General features: G+C 53.0%; 1 protein-coding gene across 1 annotated transcript; it reads right to left on the bottom strand.

Annotated features, from left to right (window-relative positions):
* Positions 1-811: 811 nt before the first annotated feature.
* TRIM17 (tripartite motif containing 17) lies at positions 812-9,491 on the bottom strand. The gene is made up of 7 exons (XM_025401525.1): positions 9,169-9,491; positions 7,262-7,695; positions 6,432-6,527; positions 3,716-3,946; positions 2,156-2,178; positions 1,947-2,050; positions 812-1,529 (listed from the first exon to the last, which is right to left on the bottom strand). Exons 2-7 carry the CDS (start codon positions 7,688-7,690, stop codon positions 979-981), a joined length of 1,434 nt encoding a protein of 477 aa, XP_025257310.1. The 5' UTR covers positions 7,691-7,695; positions 9,169-9,491; the 3' UTR covers positions 812-978.
* Between the last annotated feature and the right edge of the window lie 5,657 nt (positions 9,492-15,148).

The raw sequence follows: 15,148 nt of genomic DNA, 5'->3' as shown, positions 1-15,148 counted from the left end.
AGGGAGCCCGCAGCCTGGGGCATTGGAGCCCCTCGCCATACCCCTAGTGCGTCCTCAGCCCTCAGCCCGTGCTTCCTAGGGCGGGTATCCTCGGAAGGCCCAGCCCTCACAGCCTTGGCAGGCCAAGGTCAGAATGATTGGAGTTGGGGGATGCGACGGGGGCATCTCTCCAGGACCTCCAGGAGGCCCACATTCTCTCTGCGGGAACCACTCCGAAGGGGCACGCTGTTCCAGGCAGCCCCTCGCGCAGACACTCTGGCCTTGTCAAGGTAGGAGTACGCTGACTCCGGAATTCTGCCGCGCTAGTGCTTCACCCTGCAGGGGTGGGTGGGGGGTTCCTTGGAAAAGGGAAGGGCGTTGTGGAAAGGAGGCCCCTACATAAATCCTAACCTCTTTGGGATTTTGCCCCTGCTCGTGCAGCTTCGGGGGTCGAAAGGGATGGCAGTGGGAAGCTCTGAGGCTTTTTAGGGGTTCAGCCTTTCCCATTTTCCCCCTTCGAAGGACCCAATAGGATGCATAGGACATTTCCATGGGCAACCTCGGACCATCCCTGACAGAGCAACCTAACCAACCCCGCTCTTCCCCCCCATAGGATATTTCTGCTTCTTTGACAGAGTAACCTAAACCCCTGGGGGCGGCTGGGAGCCACAGATTTGTGCCATTCCAAAGTGGGGGCGGGGGCATGGCTAAAGAAAACGTGACCATGCTGTTCCTGGTGTATAGATATGGATTTAGAAATGGTCCACTCAGAATGCAGGGGCTTTCAAAAGTTTCCTCTAGGAAGCATCTGTCAATATATACCCTCTTAATGTTTGACAGTTTTAATCACAATTATATTTAGACTTTGAGAAACCCCCCTGCATGTCTAATGGCTGCCAGCCTGATGCCAGAGAACCCTGGTAGGTGGCCTGCAGTAAGCAGAAGGCCCACACCTTCTGCAGAGCCAGGGGCAATGCCCGAGTTCCCCGGCCTGCATCTCTATCCCTTCACCCACATGGTCACTGTGGAGATGACCATCTGACCAGACTTCGGAGCCCCTAGGCAGAAGAAAGGCTGCAGGGGGCCCGGGAAGGTAGCCTGGGAGTAGGTGTGCAGGTGGGATCCATCGCTCACGCTGTAGAATGACACCTCCCCGGCCTCGAAGTCCAGGAAGATGCCCACATGGCTGGGAGGCTCCATCAGCATAACCGGGATTGGGGCAGACAAGGTGGATAAGTACTTGGTTCCCTTGGACAGCTGCACCACCCAGAAGCCATTTTCGGGGCACTTGGGGACCCTGTCTTTCCTGCTCACGTTGTCTCTGCACACACCCAGGGCCCACAGCGCGTCCCCGGTGATGTTCATGCCCACCTCCCAGTAGTGCCTCCCAGAGGAGAAGGTCGTCTGGCCCACAGCACAGGGGTAAGCCATGAATCGGTCCTTGCTGCAGAACCTGCTGCCCTCCAGCGAAGAGCTGAGGTAGCGCCTCTGGCGGCTCTCGTACAGGAGAAGGTAGGGGTATGCGGAGGTGGCATCAGGCACCACATCCTCTGTAGATGGGCGTGGCAGTGGAGAGATGGGGAAAGGTGTGGGGCATTCAGGGTCAACGGTGGGAGCGCCCGGGCCCTAGTGGTGGATGTGGCCAAATGGTCCCCTAACTCAGAGGCCGCCCCTGCTGTGAATCTGGGGTTACTTGATGCTTCCACACCCCAACTGTGTGTGGGTGTTGGTGGCAATAAGGTACAGGGGGCTGGGCAGAGGGACCACTGGGCACTCAACAAGCTTCAGCCCATGAATTAGAACCACCGGTAACACCGCCCTACGGAGGCACAGTGAATAGCCAGTCACCGTCACCAGGCAGTGCACTTGCAGACCCCCCCCATTGATGGCTTCCGAGGCTGGGGGGTGCAGTGGGGCATCGCCAAGAGATCCTGGGTCAGAGGTCCCGGCCCTGGGTGCCCACTTACCTAGAAAGCCTCTTAGCACTTCAATCTGTCCAGGAACCCTGCACACAGTCCTGGGTCTGGTTGGAGGGGCAACCTCTGGGCACTGCACACTCACGTTGTTCTTCCTCCAGTGGGCACAGTCTTATTGACTCCCCTGGTCCCACAATCTTATTGTCCCCTCTGGCCCACCACTGCCACTGCCCCCACCCCCGCCTGAGGGGACCACATACCTGCTCAGGGGTTCCTTCATGTCCTGCAAAAGACAGGGACAGAGGGTAGGGAGTGAGCCAAGCTCCTGGCTCACTTCAATGTCCCTGCTCCCTTCTTGTCCGTGTCTTAGGGCAAGACCCGTCCTGTCCCCTGGGCATTCCCTTCCCACAACTGAGCTTCATGGAATTCCTGAGCCTTCCCCACTGCCCTGGTTCCCACTACTACCAAAGCCCCCAGTGCCTCACCTAAACTGAGCTACCCTGTCAGCCCGCGGTCACACACCTGAGGTCCTACAACTCAGAAGAGGCGGAGGGAGCTCTTCCAGGCAAGTGGCCACTCGACACTGACCCTTCTCTCCCATTTCAGGTGGTTGTGGCCCACCCAGCAGGAATGGGGTCAGGGCGCAGTTGGGTGCGGTTTGGGGAGGGAGGGGGGCGGGTAACAGACTGAGCCACCTGAGGATTTTCTGTAGCCTCTTTAGGGATTCAGAGTTCCCTAAAGAGATCACTGTTCACTTCTCTGGCCTGGAAGCTATAAGGGACTTGTTTTCCAAAGGCCATATTTCTAGTTTCCAGAGCGTGACCCTAACTCTTGGCAGGGACTCTCATGCAGGTGACGCACTTGGCCCTCTGCTCATAGGAGCACTCTTCTACCAGCTGCAGGGGCTTTTCCTCTCAGTTGGTCAGCAAACCAATGTAGTGGGTTGTGAACAGGCTGCTTTGTTTTCCCTTTTCCTTTCTTTTTTTTTCCTCCTAGATGTTATCTCACCATCACCCAGGCTGGAGTGCAGTGGTGCAATAGCTCACTGCAGCCTTGAACTCACGGGCTCGAGCAATCTTCCTGCCTCAGCCTCCTAAGTCCTGGGACCATAGGCACATGCCACTATGCCCTGCTAATATTTTTAAGTTTTTGTAGAGATGGCATCTCGTGAGCCATAATCAAGCCCCCTCTCCAGGGCCATGGCACACAAGCTGGTCCCGGCAGGCAGGCTGGCTGCTTCACCTCCCCACTCCCATTGCCACACAACTCACTCCTGGGACAGTGTGCCTCCCCCACACTGAGACATGGAGTCGCTGTCCCAGAGCCGCACCTGGCTGCTAGGTGTCCAGGCCACTTCTCTGGACTTGGAAGGAAATGGGGACACTGTCTCAGGTTGGAACCTGTAAGGGGCTGACTTGTGTCCCCACAAATTCACAGGTTGAAGCCTGAACTCTCAGGACCTCAGAATGTGACTGTGTTTGGAGATAGCATCTTTAAGGAGGGAGTTGAGGTCACTAGGGTGGGCTCTAATCCAGTCTGACTGGTGTCTTTATAGAAGGAGATGATTAGGACACAGACATGCATAGAGAGATGATGCTGTGAGGACACGGGGAGGAGACAGCATCTTCAGGTCCAGGAGAGAGGCTCAGGAGGAACCAGGCCTGCCCACACCTTGGCCTCAGCCACCCAGCCTCCAGGACTAGGAGACTGGGGAGCTAACAGCCCTTTCCTGTTGGCTGCCTCTTCCCCAAGCTTAGCCCCCGCTGCCCATGCTTGTCAGAGCTCACATCCCCCCGTGCCTGCCAAGCCCACCAGCTCACCTGCAGCATCTGGAGGGGCCCATGTGTGCTCCGCTCCTCCAGCTGCAGCAGCAGCAGCTCCAGGGAGTGACCCTGCCGGTCCAGGCAGGCCACGCTCTCCCGGAGTCTGCTGGCAGTCTCCTCCTCTTCCCTCTCCAGAGCCTGGAGGAGCCTCTGCTCTTCCTCCACCAGGTAGAGGTTCATCTTCTCAAACTCCAGCACAATACGTTCTCTCCGCTCCTTCACCTTGCCCTGCAGGGTGGAGAAGCCCGGCATGTCGCCAGCAGGTGGCTCGGCTCCAGGGATGCTGGCACCTCTCCCCAGGGCCCTGGTGACCCACAGATCACCAGCAACCTGAGCTTTAGTTGGGGACCAGGAACTGTGACAGAGGCCGCCACCCCTGCTATCCTGTGATACACTGAGTGTAACCCTCTGAGCCCCAAACTGCAACTTCCACACATCCAAACACCCATGCACCCTTGCTCTGAGGAGGTTCAGAATGTTCACCCCCAAATAAGCCTCTTGGGCATGTTAAACAAAATTTATGGGTGGCCATTGTTTTTTGTTTTGTTTGAGACAGGGTCTCACTCAGTTGCCCAGGCTGGAGTACAGTGGCACTTACTGCAACCTCAACCTCCTGGGCTCAAGTCATCTGAGTAACTGGGACCACAGGCATGCACCACCACATCCAGCTAGTTTTTAAATTTTGTGTAGGGACAGGGTCTTGCTCTGTTGCCTAGGCTGGAGTGCAGTGGCACAACCACAACTCACTGCAACTTTGACCTCCTGGCCTCAAGTGACCCTCCCACCTTAGCCTTCCAAGTAAGTGGGACTACAGACATGTGTCACTACCACCATGCCCAGCTAATTTTTAATTTTTTTTTAGAGACAGGGTCTTGCTATGTTGCCCAGGTTGGGGTTCAGTGGCATGATCATGGTTCACTGCTGTCTCGGACTCCTGGGCTCAAGTGATCCTCAGGGGCCACTGTTTTGAACTGGGCTCCTGTGCTGGGTCCCAGAAGACCAGACCCAACCAGAATGGAGTCACTGGTGCTAATGAAACCAAGGGGTTCATTGATCAGGTCAGCCTGCCCTGATTGCTTTTTGTTATTTTATTTTTCCTATTTCCATGAAGCTGAAGGCCGTGCCTCTGAATGCTGACCAACCTTCACTGGCTGCTTTATAGATAATATTCATAGGTCACCATGGGACTGGTCGCTTCAGGAACATGGGGCAGCTCCTGTCCAGCTGAAACTGGTTGAGACCATCTGCCCTTCAAGTGGACCGGCCCCAGTGCCCGAGGTGGCCTTTTGATGTCAGAGGGCCAAAACTTCCAACCTCAGATCATGCTAAGGCTGCCATTTCTGGTACCTGTGTCCTGTGAAATGCCATGCACCCCAGAGACACCTGCACAGAATGGGCCTGCTGGACCACCCTGCCTCCCTAGCTCATAAAGACTCCTAAGCTGTATCACTCAGGAGGCGAGTTTAAGAGCTGTTCTCCCTCCTCACTCGGTGGCCTTACAAATCTTTCCTCTTAGCTGGATGCAGTTGCTCACACCTGTAATCCCAGTGCTTTGGGAGGCTGAGGCAGGAAGATAGTTTGAGCTCAGGAGTTCAAGGCCAGCCTGGGCAATAGCAAGACCATGTCTCTACAAAAAAAAAAAAAAAAGGCCAATCTTGGTGGCAAGTGCCTGTAGTCCCAGCTACCCAGGAAGTTGAAACAGGAGGATCACTTGAGTCCAGGAGTTTGAGGCTGCAGTGAGCAATGATCGCATCACTGCGCTCCACATCTCTAAATCTGTTTTGATTTTGTGTTTTGACAGGCATTAGGATTAGGGTGAACTAAAGGCCATTGAGAACCCGCAGAAGCAGGAAAACCTGTTTGTCTCCCCCATTAGCTGCCTAAAAAAATAAAGTGCCTGGCCTGGCGCGATGGCTCATGCCTGTAATCCCAGCACTTTGGGAGGCCGAGGCAGTCAGATCACCTGAGGTCAGGAGTTCAAGACCAGCCTGACCAGCATGGTGAAACCCCGTCTCTACTAAAAATATGAAAGTTAGTCGGGCATGGTGGCGGGCACCTGTAGTCCCACTGCTTGGGAGGCTGAGGCAGGAGAACTGCTTGGACCTGGGAGGCAGAGGTTGCAGTGAGCCAACACCATACCATTGCACTCTAGCCTGGGCAACAAGAGTGAAACTCCATCTCAAAAAAATAAAAATAAAAAAGTGCCCTTTCATGAAGGAAATTTCCAGTGGTCAGGGCATCTACATCAGGAAGAGATTCCCAAAAACAACTCTTCACCTGAGACACTTGCTTAAATACTTAACCAACATTATCTGCCTCCCCAGCCCAGAGGCTCCAAGCCCTGTTCTTTTGTGGTGCCGACCTATGCCCCTACCCTCTGGCTGCCTCCTGAGCCCCCACCCTCTGGCTGCCTCCTTTGTGGTACTGAGCCCCCACCCTCTGGCTGCCTCTTTAAGTCTGATTTTTGAGGTCCCTTCTCCCCACCCTATGTGTGCATCTGTAATTTAAAATTGCCTTTTTATCTTTTTCTCTGCTGTTCATCTGTCTTAAGTCAGTTTCATTCTGAGGCCAGCCATAGAACCTAGAAGGGTGGAGGCAGCTTTTTTCTTTTCCTGCCACTGAGGCAGCATATCCCCACAGGCAGACACAGACATGTAAACGCAGGAAGATGGAGCAGCAGCAGGAAAGGGACTGGACGGCCCCAGACACCCACCTGCCACTCGGCTAAGCTCTGTTCCTCCCTGGCCTGCAGATTCCCTGTCCTGGTGATCTGCTCCCGAAGGTACTCCATGTCCTCCTCCAGCTTCAACTGTGGAACACACAAACCGCAGGATTTGGGATCAGTGATCTGCCCACCTCCTGCCTAGAGTACAGTTGTGCTTGCTGAAACTGCACCCACCCCAGAGACCCTCCTCAGAAGGGGCAGGGGATCAAAATACATCACCCAGAATGTGCCACCTTGGATTATTTTGAGCTAAAAGCACTTAAAAAAGGGCAGGTGTAAGAATTGCTGTGATCCTCGGCCTTCCTAAGAGCAGAAGGCACAGCCCACCATGCCAGATAGGCCTGCCCTAGGCCAGGAGGAAAGCCATGTTCTTACCAAGGGCAGGAAAGCCGAAACCAGAGAAATCTGTGCAAAGGGACCCTGCTAAGCTAACCCTCATCCTCCTCAGGTATGTGTTTGGCTCTAACATGCTTCCATGGGCCTCCGGCTCCTCAGGAGGGACTCCTGGGTCATGGAAAGCTTATAGGGAATGAAATTCAGTGCTTTGCTTCTGCTTATCTGTCTCAAATCAGTTTGGTTCTCAGAGCCACCCAAAATACTATAAGAGAGGAGAGGTAAGATTTTGCAATGCCTGCATCATACAGTGTAGGCCCACATTGTCCCCACAGACACTCCCCAGTCCCAGGCCACCTTGTTCCCTGGACGCCCCCACCCCAGCCCCTGACTTGGGCCACTTTGTCCCTGGACACCTTCTCCTTCCCCCATGATCTGGGTCACCTTGACCCCTGGATGCCTCCTCTCCTTGACCTGTGGCCCACCTTGTACCCCTGCACTGCCTCTTCGGCGGGCAGCACCCTGTGCAGTCGGTGCTCCCGGGACTCCCTGCACACCACACAGATGGGGCTCTGGTCCTCCTGGCAGAAAAGCTTGAGGGGCTCCTGGTGCTCCTGGCACAGGTCTTGCTTCTGCAGGCCAGGATGCTGCCGTGCCATCTCGGCCACCTTGGTCAGCAGCCGGTTGGGCAGCAGGTTCCTCTGCGGGGACATTGCTCTGCACTCGGGGCAGGGGAAGGAGCCCTTTCGCTTCTGCCTCCCCTTCTTGCCCCGCGCCTTCTCCCAGCTCAGCTGGATGCACGCGCGGCAGAAGTTGTGGCCACAGGCGGTCATCACAGGGTCTGTGAAGTAGTCCAGACAGATGGAGCACGTAGCTTCCTCCTGCAGCTTTCTGGCGAGTTCCACAGCCTCCATGGCTCCTGGGAGACACGAGGCGGGTTCCCAAGTTGAGGGACTGTGGAGAGAGGTGGGAGGGAGCGGGCCCAATGCTCTGGGTGCTGGCAGTGTGCAACCTTCCTGTACAGCCTGCCTTTACAGAGGAGGGCTAGGACTGCGGTCCAGTTAGAGGGTCCAGAGTCATCATTTTTTAGCCTTGTCAATAACCGACACAGATGCCTCCCCAGAAACTACACAGACCCTCCCTGACCAATGCTTGCCAGGCCCCTCTGCCTCTCCTCTCCACTGGGCCTGGACCACTTCTGCCTGCTGCTGGCTACCCCCAGCTCCACATCTGATCAGTTCCTCCTCTAGGCCTTCAACCTGCCTTTCTGGAGCAGCCTGCTAGGTCAGCTTAGGGAGAAGCCCCTACCCTTGGAGCCTTCCCTTAATCACTTTCCAACCACTAACCACCCCCAGATCCCCACTCCCATTCCCGCATACATCCCCAGCGGGCTTTGCTGGCCAACCCTCCCATTGCAAGTAACCTGACTAAAGAGCCTTTAAAGCGTCAGAAGAATTTTTTCTTTAACAAAACCCCGTTCACCAAAGGAAAACGGGATGGGCTGTCAGAGGAAAGAAGCTCTCTTCCTTTTAGTGAGGTGGGGTTCAGAAAAAACGTGTATGCATACACGTGCCCACACGCACAAACACGTGCATACACGCACAGACGAACACACACCCATACACTACCCATGCATGTATACAAACGTGCATGTGTACACACGCACACCCACGCATACACACCACACAAATAGACACGTACAAACATACAGAAACGCGCATCCACAGAAACACGCATCCACAAACAGCACACACAGGCACAGATGCACATATCTGTACACATGCATGCATGTACACACAGGTACGCGCACGTACCTACGCACAGGCACACGAGCGTGCACACAGATGCCCCCTGCAATTTGAACACTCGCGACCCCGGGCAATGGAGAGTCACAGCCTTCCGCCTACGCCACGGGGTTGCTATGGGGACCCAGTGGCAAAGGGAATTGAAAATCGCGTCTACATTGCAAACACGAGTCTCCCCTTCCCTTCTGCCATCCCCTAAAGCGAAGGTGTCTAGGGGGTCTCAGACTTCCCCGGCTCTGTCCCACTTCCATTTTCTCGGAGCTTTCTGCACGCCAACCACCCGGCGCCGGCCCCCTCCTTCCCCCCAAGAGCCCTAACTGAGGCACCCAGTCCACCGGCACCGAAGCCGGGCAGGGGCAGCGGCAGGGGGCGTGGGGCTCTGGCTCTGGCTGCGGGGATGGCCATCCTTCCCGCTCTGGTCCGCTAGGGTCCCGGTAGAGTTACCTTGTCCAAGCGCGCTAGCCCCTGTAGGGACGCGGCGGCTGGCTGAGGCGGGAAGGCCGGGCGTTGGAGGGCGAGGAGGACCGGGTTAGGCTTAGGTCGTGGCCCAGGCACCACAGGAGGGTGGCCTAGGCGGGGGTACTCACCGCGGGAGGGCCCTGCACAGCGCCTAGCGCACCTGGCCGAGCGCTCTGCCCCCACGAAGTCCAGGGGGCCACGGCCGGGCCCGGGGCATGGGGGCGTGGGGGTGTGGGGTCGGGCGGTCCAGGGGCTTTGTGGCGTCAGCGGTGGGGCGGTGGGAGCCGGGGAAGGGGAGTGCTGGGCGAGGGAGAGAGCGTCGGCCGGGATGGGGGCGGCGCCTCTTAGGAGAGGTTGGGTGTGACTTGGGGAAGGAAGGTGGCGGGGGGTGGGAGGCTCAGGACGGGCCAGGGGAGGGCGCAGCGGGGAGCTTACTGGGCGGTGGGGAGGATGTGGTTCACAGCCCAGCGAAGGGAGGAGTCTTGTTGGCCTGGGGTGGGATTTTTAGGGGAGGTTAAGGGAGTGTGGAGGGGGATGGGAGTTGGGGGGTTACTTGGGGGTTAGGAGTGGAATGGGGACAGCTGGTGGGGCAAGGGGCAGCCATGCGAGCGTCAGGGTCCGGGGAGTGGGATTGGAAGAGGCTTCTCAACCTGGGGTTGGGGCTGCGGGAGGGCTCACGAGCCCCAGGCTGGAGGGTTAGGTGGGGGCTAAGTTGGTCGGGGTAGGGGATGGAGAGGAGTTTGTGGGGGCTGGGGTGGGGGCGAGGCAGCAGGAGTGAGTGCCGGTTGAGAAGCTATGAAGGGGGTCCCCAGGAGCAGCCAGCCCCCAGGTCTGCCCACATGGTGGGCAGTCAGCATCAAGCTGAGGGTCCAGAGAGGGGCGTCCCAATCCTGTGGGCGGAGCGGTTTGGAGGGACCACCTGGCAGGTCAGGTCACCTGGGGCGAGGGGGGACAGGGTGGGTCTTGCTGACACCCCAGGTGGTTTTGTTACCAGAAACAGGTCCTGATCCAGACCCTGAGAGAGGGTTTTGGATCTTAGGCAAGAAAGAATTCGGGGCAAATCCATAGAGTAAAGTGAAAGCGAGTTTATTAAGAAAATAAAGGAATAAAGAGTGGCTACTCCATGGGCAGACCAGCCCGGAGGGCTGCAGGTTGCCCATTTTTATGGCTATTTATTGATTATATGCTAAATAAGGGGTGGGATATTCATGAGTTTCCCAGGAAAAGGATGGGCAATTCCAGAAACTGAGGGTTCCTCCCCTTGTTAGACCATATAGGGTAAGTGTGACCTTGTCTTGGCATCTGTAAACTGTTGTGGCACTGGTGAGGGTATCTCTTAGCATGCTCATGTATTATAATTAGCGTATAATGAGCAGTCGTGATGACCAGAGGTTATTCTGGTCGCCATCTTGGTTTTGCCGGCCTCTTCACCACATGCTGGTTCATCAGCAAGGTCTTTATGATGTGTATCTTGTGCCAACCTCCTATCCCATCCTGTGACTTGGAATGTCTAACTTCTGGGGAATGCAGCCCAGCAGCTCTCAGTCTTATCTTACCCAGCCTCTATACAAGATGGAGTCGCTCTGGTTTAAAAGTCTCTTACTGTTTCAGCCAAAATGCCGCCCCCAGCCCTGCCCAGGTCCTGGATGGTGGCCATTTCTTCTGGCCTTGAGTCCCCATGCCTAGTCATGATGCTTCATCCTCCAGTAGAGGGATGCACCTTTCACATGCAGGGTTCATTTCCTGCTTTCAGGAAAAGGGGCCAGAGGCCTGTGTGCCCCAAGTCAGAGTCTTGGGATTGGGGAGAGAGAACAGATGAAACTAAGGCTTGGCCCACACAGGGGATGCAGGCGGACAGGAAAACAGGGCCTTGAAGGCTAAGAGGCACCGTTCTGCAGTCTCCTGGGTGTGCGGGTGTAGGCAGCTGGCCACAGGCATAGATGGCTGGCTTTCCCTGGGCTCACTTGGTAGAGTGTTTCTTCCGTGGTCTCTCATCACTCGCATACAGAAAGGGGTCTGTGCGGGCTGGCTGTGCACACTGGGTGATTAAGTGAATTACCCTTGTGAACCCCGAATATCTGAGACTAGTTTCAATTAGGAAGTTTATTTTGCCGAAGTTAAGGACGCACGCCCATGACACAGCCATGTGCCCAAGGTGGTCCGAGCACAGCTTGGTTTTATACATTTTAGGGAGACATGAGACATCGATCAATATATGTAAGATGAACATTGGATCCATCCAGAAAGGCGGGACAACTGGAAGTGGGGAGGGGGCTTCCAGGTCATAGGTAGATAAGACACAAATGGTTGCATTCTTTTGAGTTTCTGATTAGCCTTTCCAAAAGAGGCCATCAGATACACATTTATTTCAGTGAGCGGAGGAATGACTTTGAATAGAATGGGAGGCAGGTTTGCTCTAAGCAGTTCCCAGCGTGACTTTTCCTTTTAGCTAGTGATTTTGGGGCCCAAGATTTATTCTCCTTTCACACTGTCCACCCCTACCCAATCCTCTGCCTGTCATTTGCATCAGTGAGGGGATTGTGAGCTGCAAGTTTCCTTCAATTGGGAAAACGGAATCACAGAATTAGGGGGAAAATTGAATATATATATATATATATATATCTCTCTCGCATAGCACCACACATGCCCTAGTCACCTGCTGACAATTTGCCACCCTTCGTTACAAATGGGTTACAAGCAGCTGAGCCTAACAACTTCTTTGGGTTTTCACTTCTTTCCTGTACACCCCATGCACATAAAAATATTAAGATCAATACAATGTGGATGCCTTTCTCCTGTCTGTCTTTGGTCAGTTTAATTCACAGGCTCCCCCCTATACCAGCATGATGTGGGGGAATTCAACAAATACTTGTTAAAATGTGGCATCAGCCCAAGAGGCTCATTATTAATGCTCCTTTAGGCTTACCTGGTTATTGGGGTGAGAAATCTATCATCATGATAAAACAATTGGAACAACCTTCATATCCTCAAGTCATTAAGAAAAAAAATCAGATAGCAGTTGCATGTCTTGATAAATTGTTAGGTTTAATAAAAGGCAGGATGTAGAATATATGTAGTTTGCTACTATTTAGGTAAACAATTATTGTATATGTATGTCTTGAAAAACAAGAAACTCCATCTGATGAGGGTAATTAAGGACTGAGGAACCCCCTAATTGAGGGAGACTCAATTTTCACTATATATCCTTTTGGAATTCTTAAATTGTATACTACTGCTGTGGATTGTCTTTTTTTTTTTTTTTTTTTTTTAATTATTTAAGCAAAGGATCAGCAATGTCAGTCTTTAAACACAAGTCTTACTTACACTGTTACAAGGTAAATATCCTTTGCCCTTATTGAATGTAGCCCCACTAAGTTATTAACATTGTAGAAAAGATTAGAGAGCAAAATTTAAGTGCTCATGTAATTTAAAATGTGCTGAATTAAACAGAAAAGAAGAGGGGCTCCTGAAAATAGGGTGAGAGAGCTATGGCCTCTTTATGTCTTCAATTCAGACTCCTCAACAGTAGAGTCCACTGGGCCACAGAAAAACAAATCCAGATTGTTATGAACTGAATGTTTGTCTCCAAAATTCACATTTTGAAATCCTCACCTCCAAGGTGATGGTGTTAGGATGGGGTTCTTTGGAAAGTAATTATGCCATAAGGGTGGAGCCTTCATGAATAGGATTGGTGCCCTTCCAGAGATTTATTTTCCCCTTACCCCTTGCACCACATGAGGACACAGTGAGAAGGCCCTGTCTGTGAACCAGAAAGCAGGATCTCACCAGAAGCTGAATCTGTTGGCACCTTGACCTTGGACTTGCCAGCCACCAGATCTGTGAACAATAAAGTCCTGTCACTTATTAACCACCAAGCCCATATCATTTTGTTATAGCAGCCTGCATAGACTAAAATGAAAGAAGACAGATTAACGGGAGAAAGCATATACGTTTTACTTTTACATGTACATGGGAGCCTTCACAGCAAAATGAAGACCTCAAGAGCAGTTAGGCCTAAGTGCTTATCCACTGGATGGACAAAGGGTAGTAATTATGAGAAAGCAACTGGAATACCCAGGGAGGCTGGAGGAAGGTAAGAGCTATTTTTGTTTGTTTGTTTGAGGCAGAGTCTCACTCTGTCACCCAGCCTGGAGTGCAGTGGTGTGATCGTGGCTCACTGTAACCTCCACCTCCTGGGTTCAAGCAATTCTTCTGCCTCAGCCTCCCAAGTAGCTGGGACTACAGGTGCACACCACCACACCCAGCTGATTTTTTTTTTTTTTTTAGTAGATATGGGGTTTTATGTTGGCCAGGCTGGTCTGGAACTCCTAACCTCAGGTGATCTGCCTGCCTTGGCCTCCCAAAGTGCTGGGATTACAGGCGTAAGCCACTCTACCCGGTGATAAGAGCTATTTTAACAAAGCCTGTTTGTACACATTTCACTGCACTTCAGTCCCCATGCCTAGTCATGCTGTTTCTCCCCCTGGTAGAGGCAAGCACCTTTCCCATGGAGGGTTCATCACCTGCTTTCAGGAAGAGGGGCCAGAGGGCCCTTCTTACACCTACTGCTCTTCAAGTGCCTTCAGCTCAAAATAATTCTTATATCAAATCTGCATATTTTGGGGAGGTATATTCTGCTATCTTGTTGGGAGCCGAAAATCTGAGGGTCGTGACCAACTCAGCACTCCACTGGAAGCTATATGATTAAACAGCAAACTGTTTATCATGAATGCAGGATGTGGGCAAACTCGCATCTGTGTCTGCCGCCAGAAGGTACACTGAGGGCCTCACTCCCTGGCTCTGTGCCCCTTGAGGTTATCTTCTGGGACATCTGGAGCCTACTGTTCAAAGAATGTAGTCATGCAGGCCTGCACTAAGTCAAGCAGCTGACCACAACCACCCCCTTCTCCCTATCTCCTTTACTCAATAAATATGAAGGGCTCTAGCCGCTCAGGACCCTTGTTCACTAGAAGCAAGGAGCCCCCTGACCCCTTTATCCAAATATACTCTTTTGTCTTTGTCTTTATTCCCACATTTGTCCTCCTTTGTTCAGTCCACCAAGGTCTGCGGCACTATCGCTTAATGCCTAACTCTCCTTTCTGTTGTTTATTTCTGGAATTTTAACCTTTGGATATTTAGAACCACTCATTCCACTTTTATAGACTGCATGCTTAGGCTGTCTCCATAGTGTATATGCTCTCGAAGAGTTGAGTACATGGTGAACAGATACCACATTTCAGTTACTATCCCACATCATTAGGACTCGCAGGATACAGAAGCAAAGGTGTTGATTGTAATTGTAAGGGTCTGGCTTTGTTGCCCAGAATGGAGTGCAGTGGTGTGATCACTGCTTACTGCTCACTGTAACTTGGAACTCTTGGGCTCAAGCGATCCTCCCACCTCAACCTTCTAAGTAGTTAGGACCACAGGCACATGCCATCATGCCCAGCTAATTTTTATATTTTTTATAGAGACAGAGTCTTGCCATGTTGTCCAGGCTGGTCTTGAACTCCTTGGCCTCAAGAAATCCTCCCATCTCAGCCTCCCAAAAAGCTGGAATTACATGCATGAACCACCATGCCTGGCTGGAAAGGCTTCCTCAAATACCCACTTACACAACCCAGAAAGACTTCGGTTACTTTCTTCCTGTGTCTAAACTTCTTTCCTTAGCTCCTCACCTTAGGTCCTCAGCAGTCAGTTCTGACGTACAAATTGCCCTGTGTTGCCTTGTTATATCTTTATAGGGCATCAATTCGTGCACTATCCACTCCATTAAACAGTGAAAACAAGGAACATATAAGACCAAGCTCGGCCGGGCGCGGTGGCTCAAGCCTGTAATCCCAGCACTTTGGGAGGCCGAGGCGGGTGGATCACGAGGTCAGGAGATTGAGACTATCCTGGCTAACATGGTGAAACCCCGTCTCTACTAAAAATACAAAAAAAAAACTAGCTGGGCGTGGTGGCAGGCGCCTGTAGTCCCAGCTACTTGGGAGGCTGAGGTGGGAGAATGGCGTGAACCCAGGAGGTGGAGCTTGCAGTGAGCCCAGATCAGGCCACTGCACTCCAGCCTGGGAGACACAGCGAGACTCCATCTCAAAAAAAAAAAAA

Source organism: Theropithecus gelada, chromosome 1 (genome assembly GCF_003255815.1).
Source record: "Theropithecus gelada isolate Dixy chromosome 1, Tgel_1.0, whole genome shotgun sequence".
In the NCBI taxonomy this organism is placed as follows: domain Eukaryota; kingdom Metazoa; phylum Chordata; class Mammalia; order Primates; family Cercopithecidae; genus Theropithecus; species Theropithecus gelada.
Note: the sequence above shows the minus strand (reverse complement) of the source record. Positions and strands in the feature narration are given on the sequence as shown.

Excerpts from the sequence above, each read along its gene's own strand:
- TRIM17 (XM_025401525.1), bottom strand. The coding sequence starts at position 7,690 with ATGGAGGCTGTGGAACTCGCCAGAAAGCTGCAGGAGGAAGCTACGTGC. Across the intron at positions 6,528-7,261 it reads AGGCAGTGCAGGGGTACAAG|TTGAAGCTGGAGGAGGACAT; the intron begins GTGGGCCACAGG and ends TGTGTTCCACAG. Across the intron at positions 1,530-1,946 it reads AGTGCTAAGAGGCTTTCTAG|AGGATGTGGTGCCTGATGCC; the intron begins GTAAGTGGGCAC and ends GCCCATCTACAG.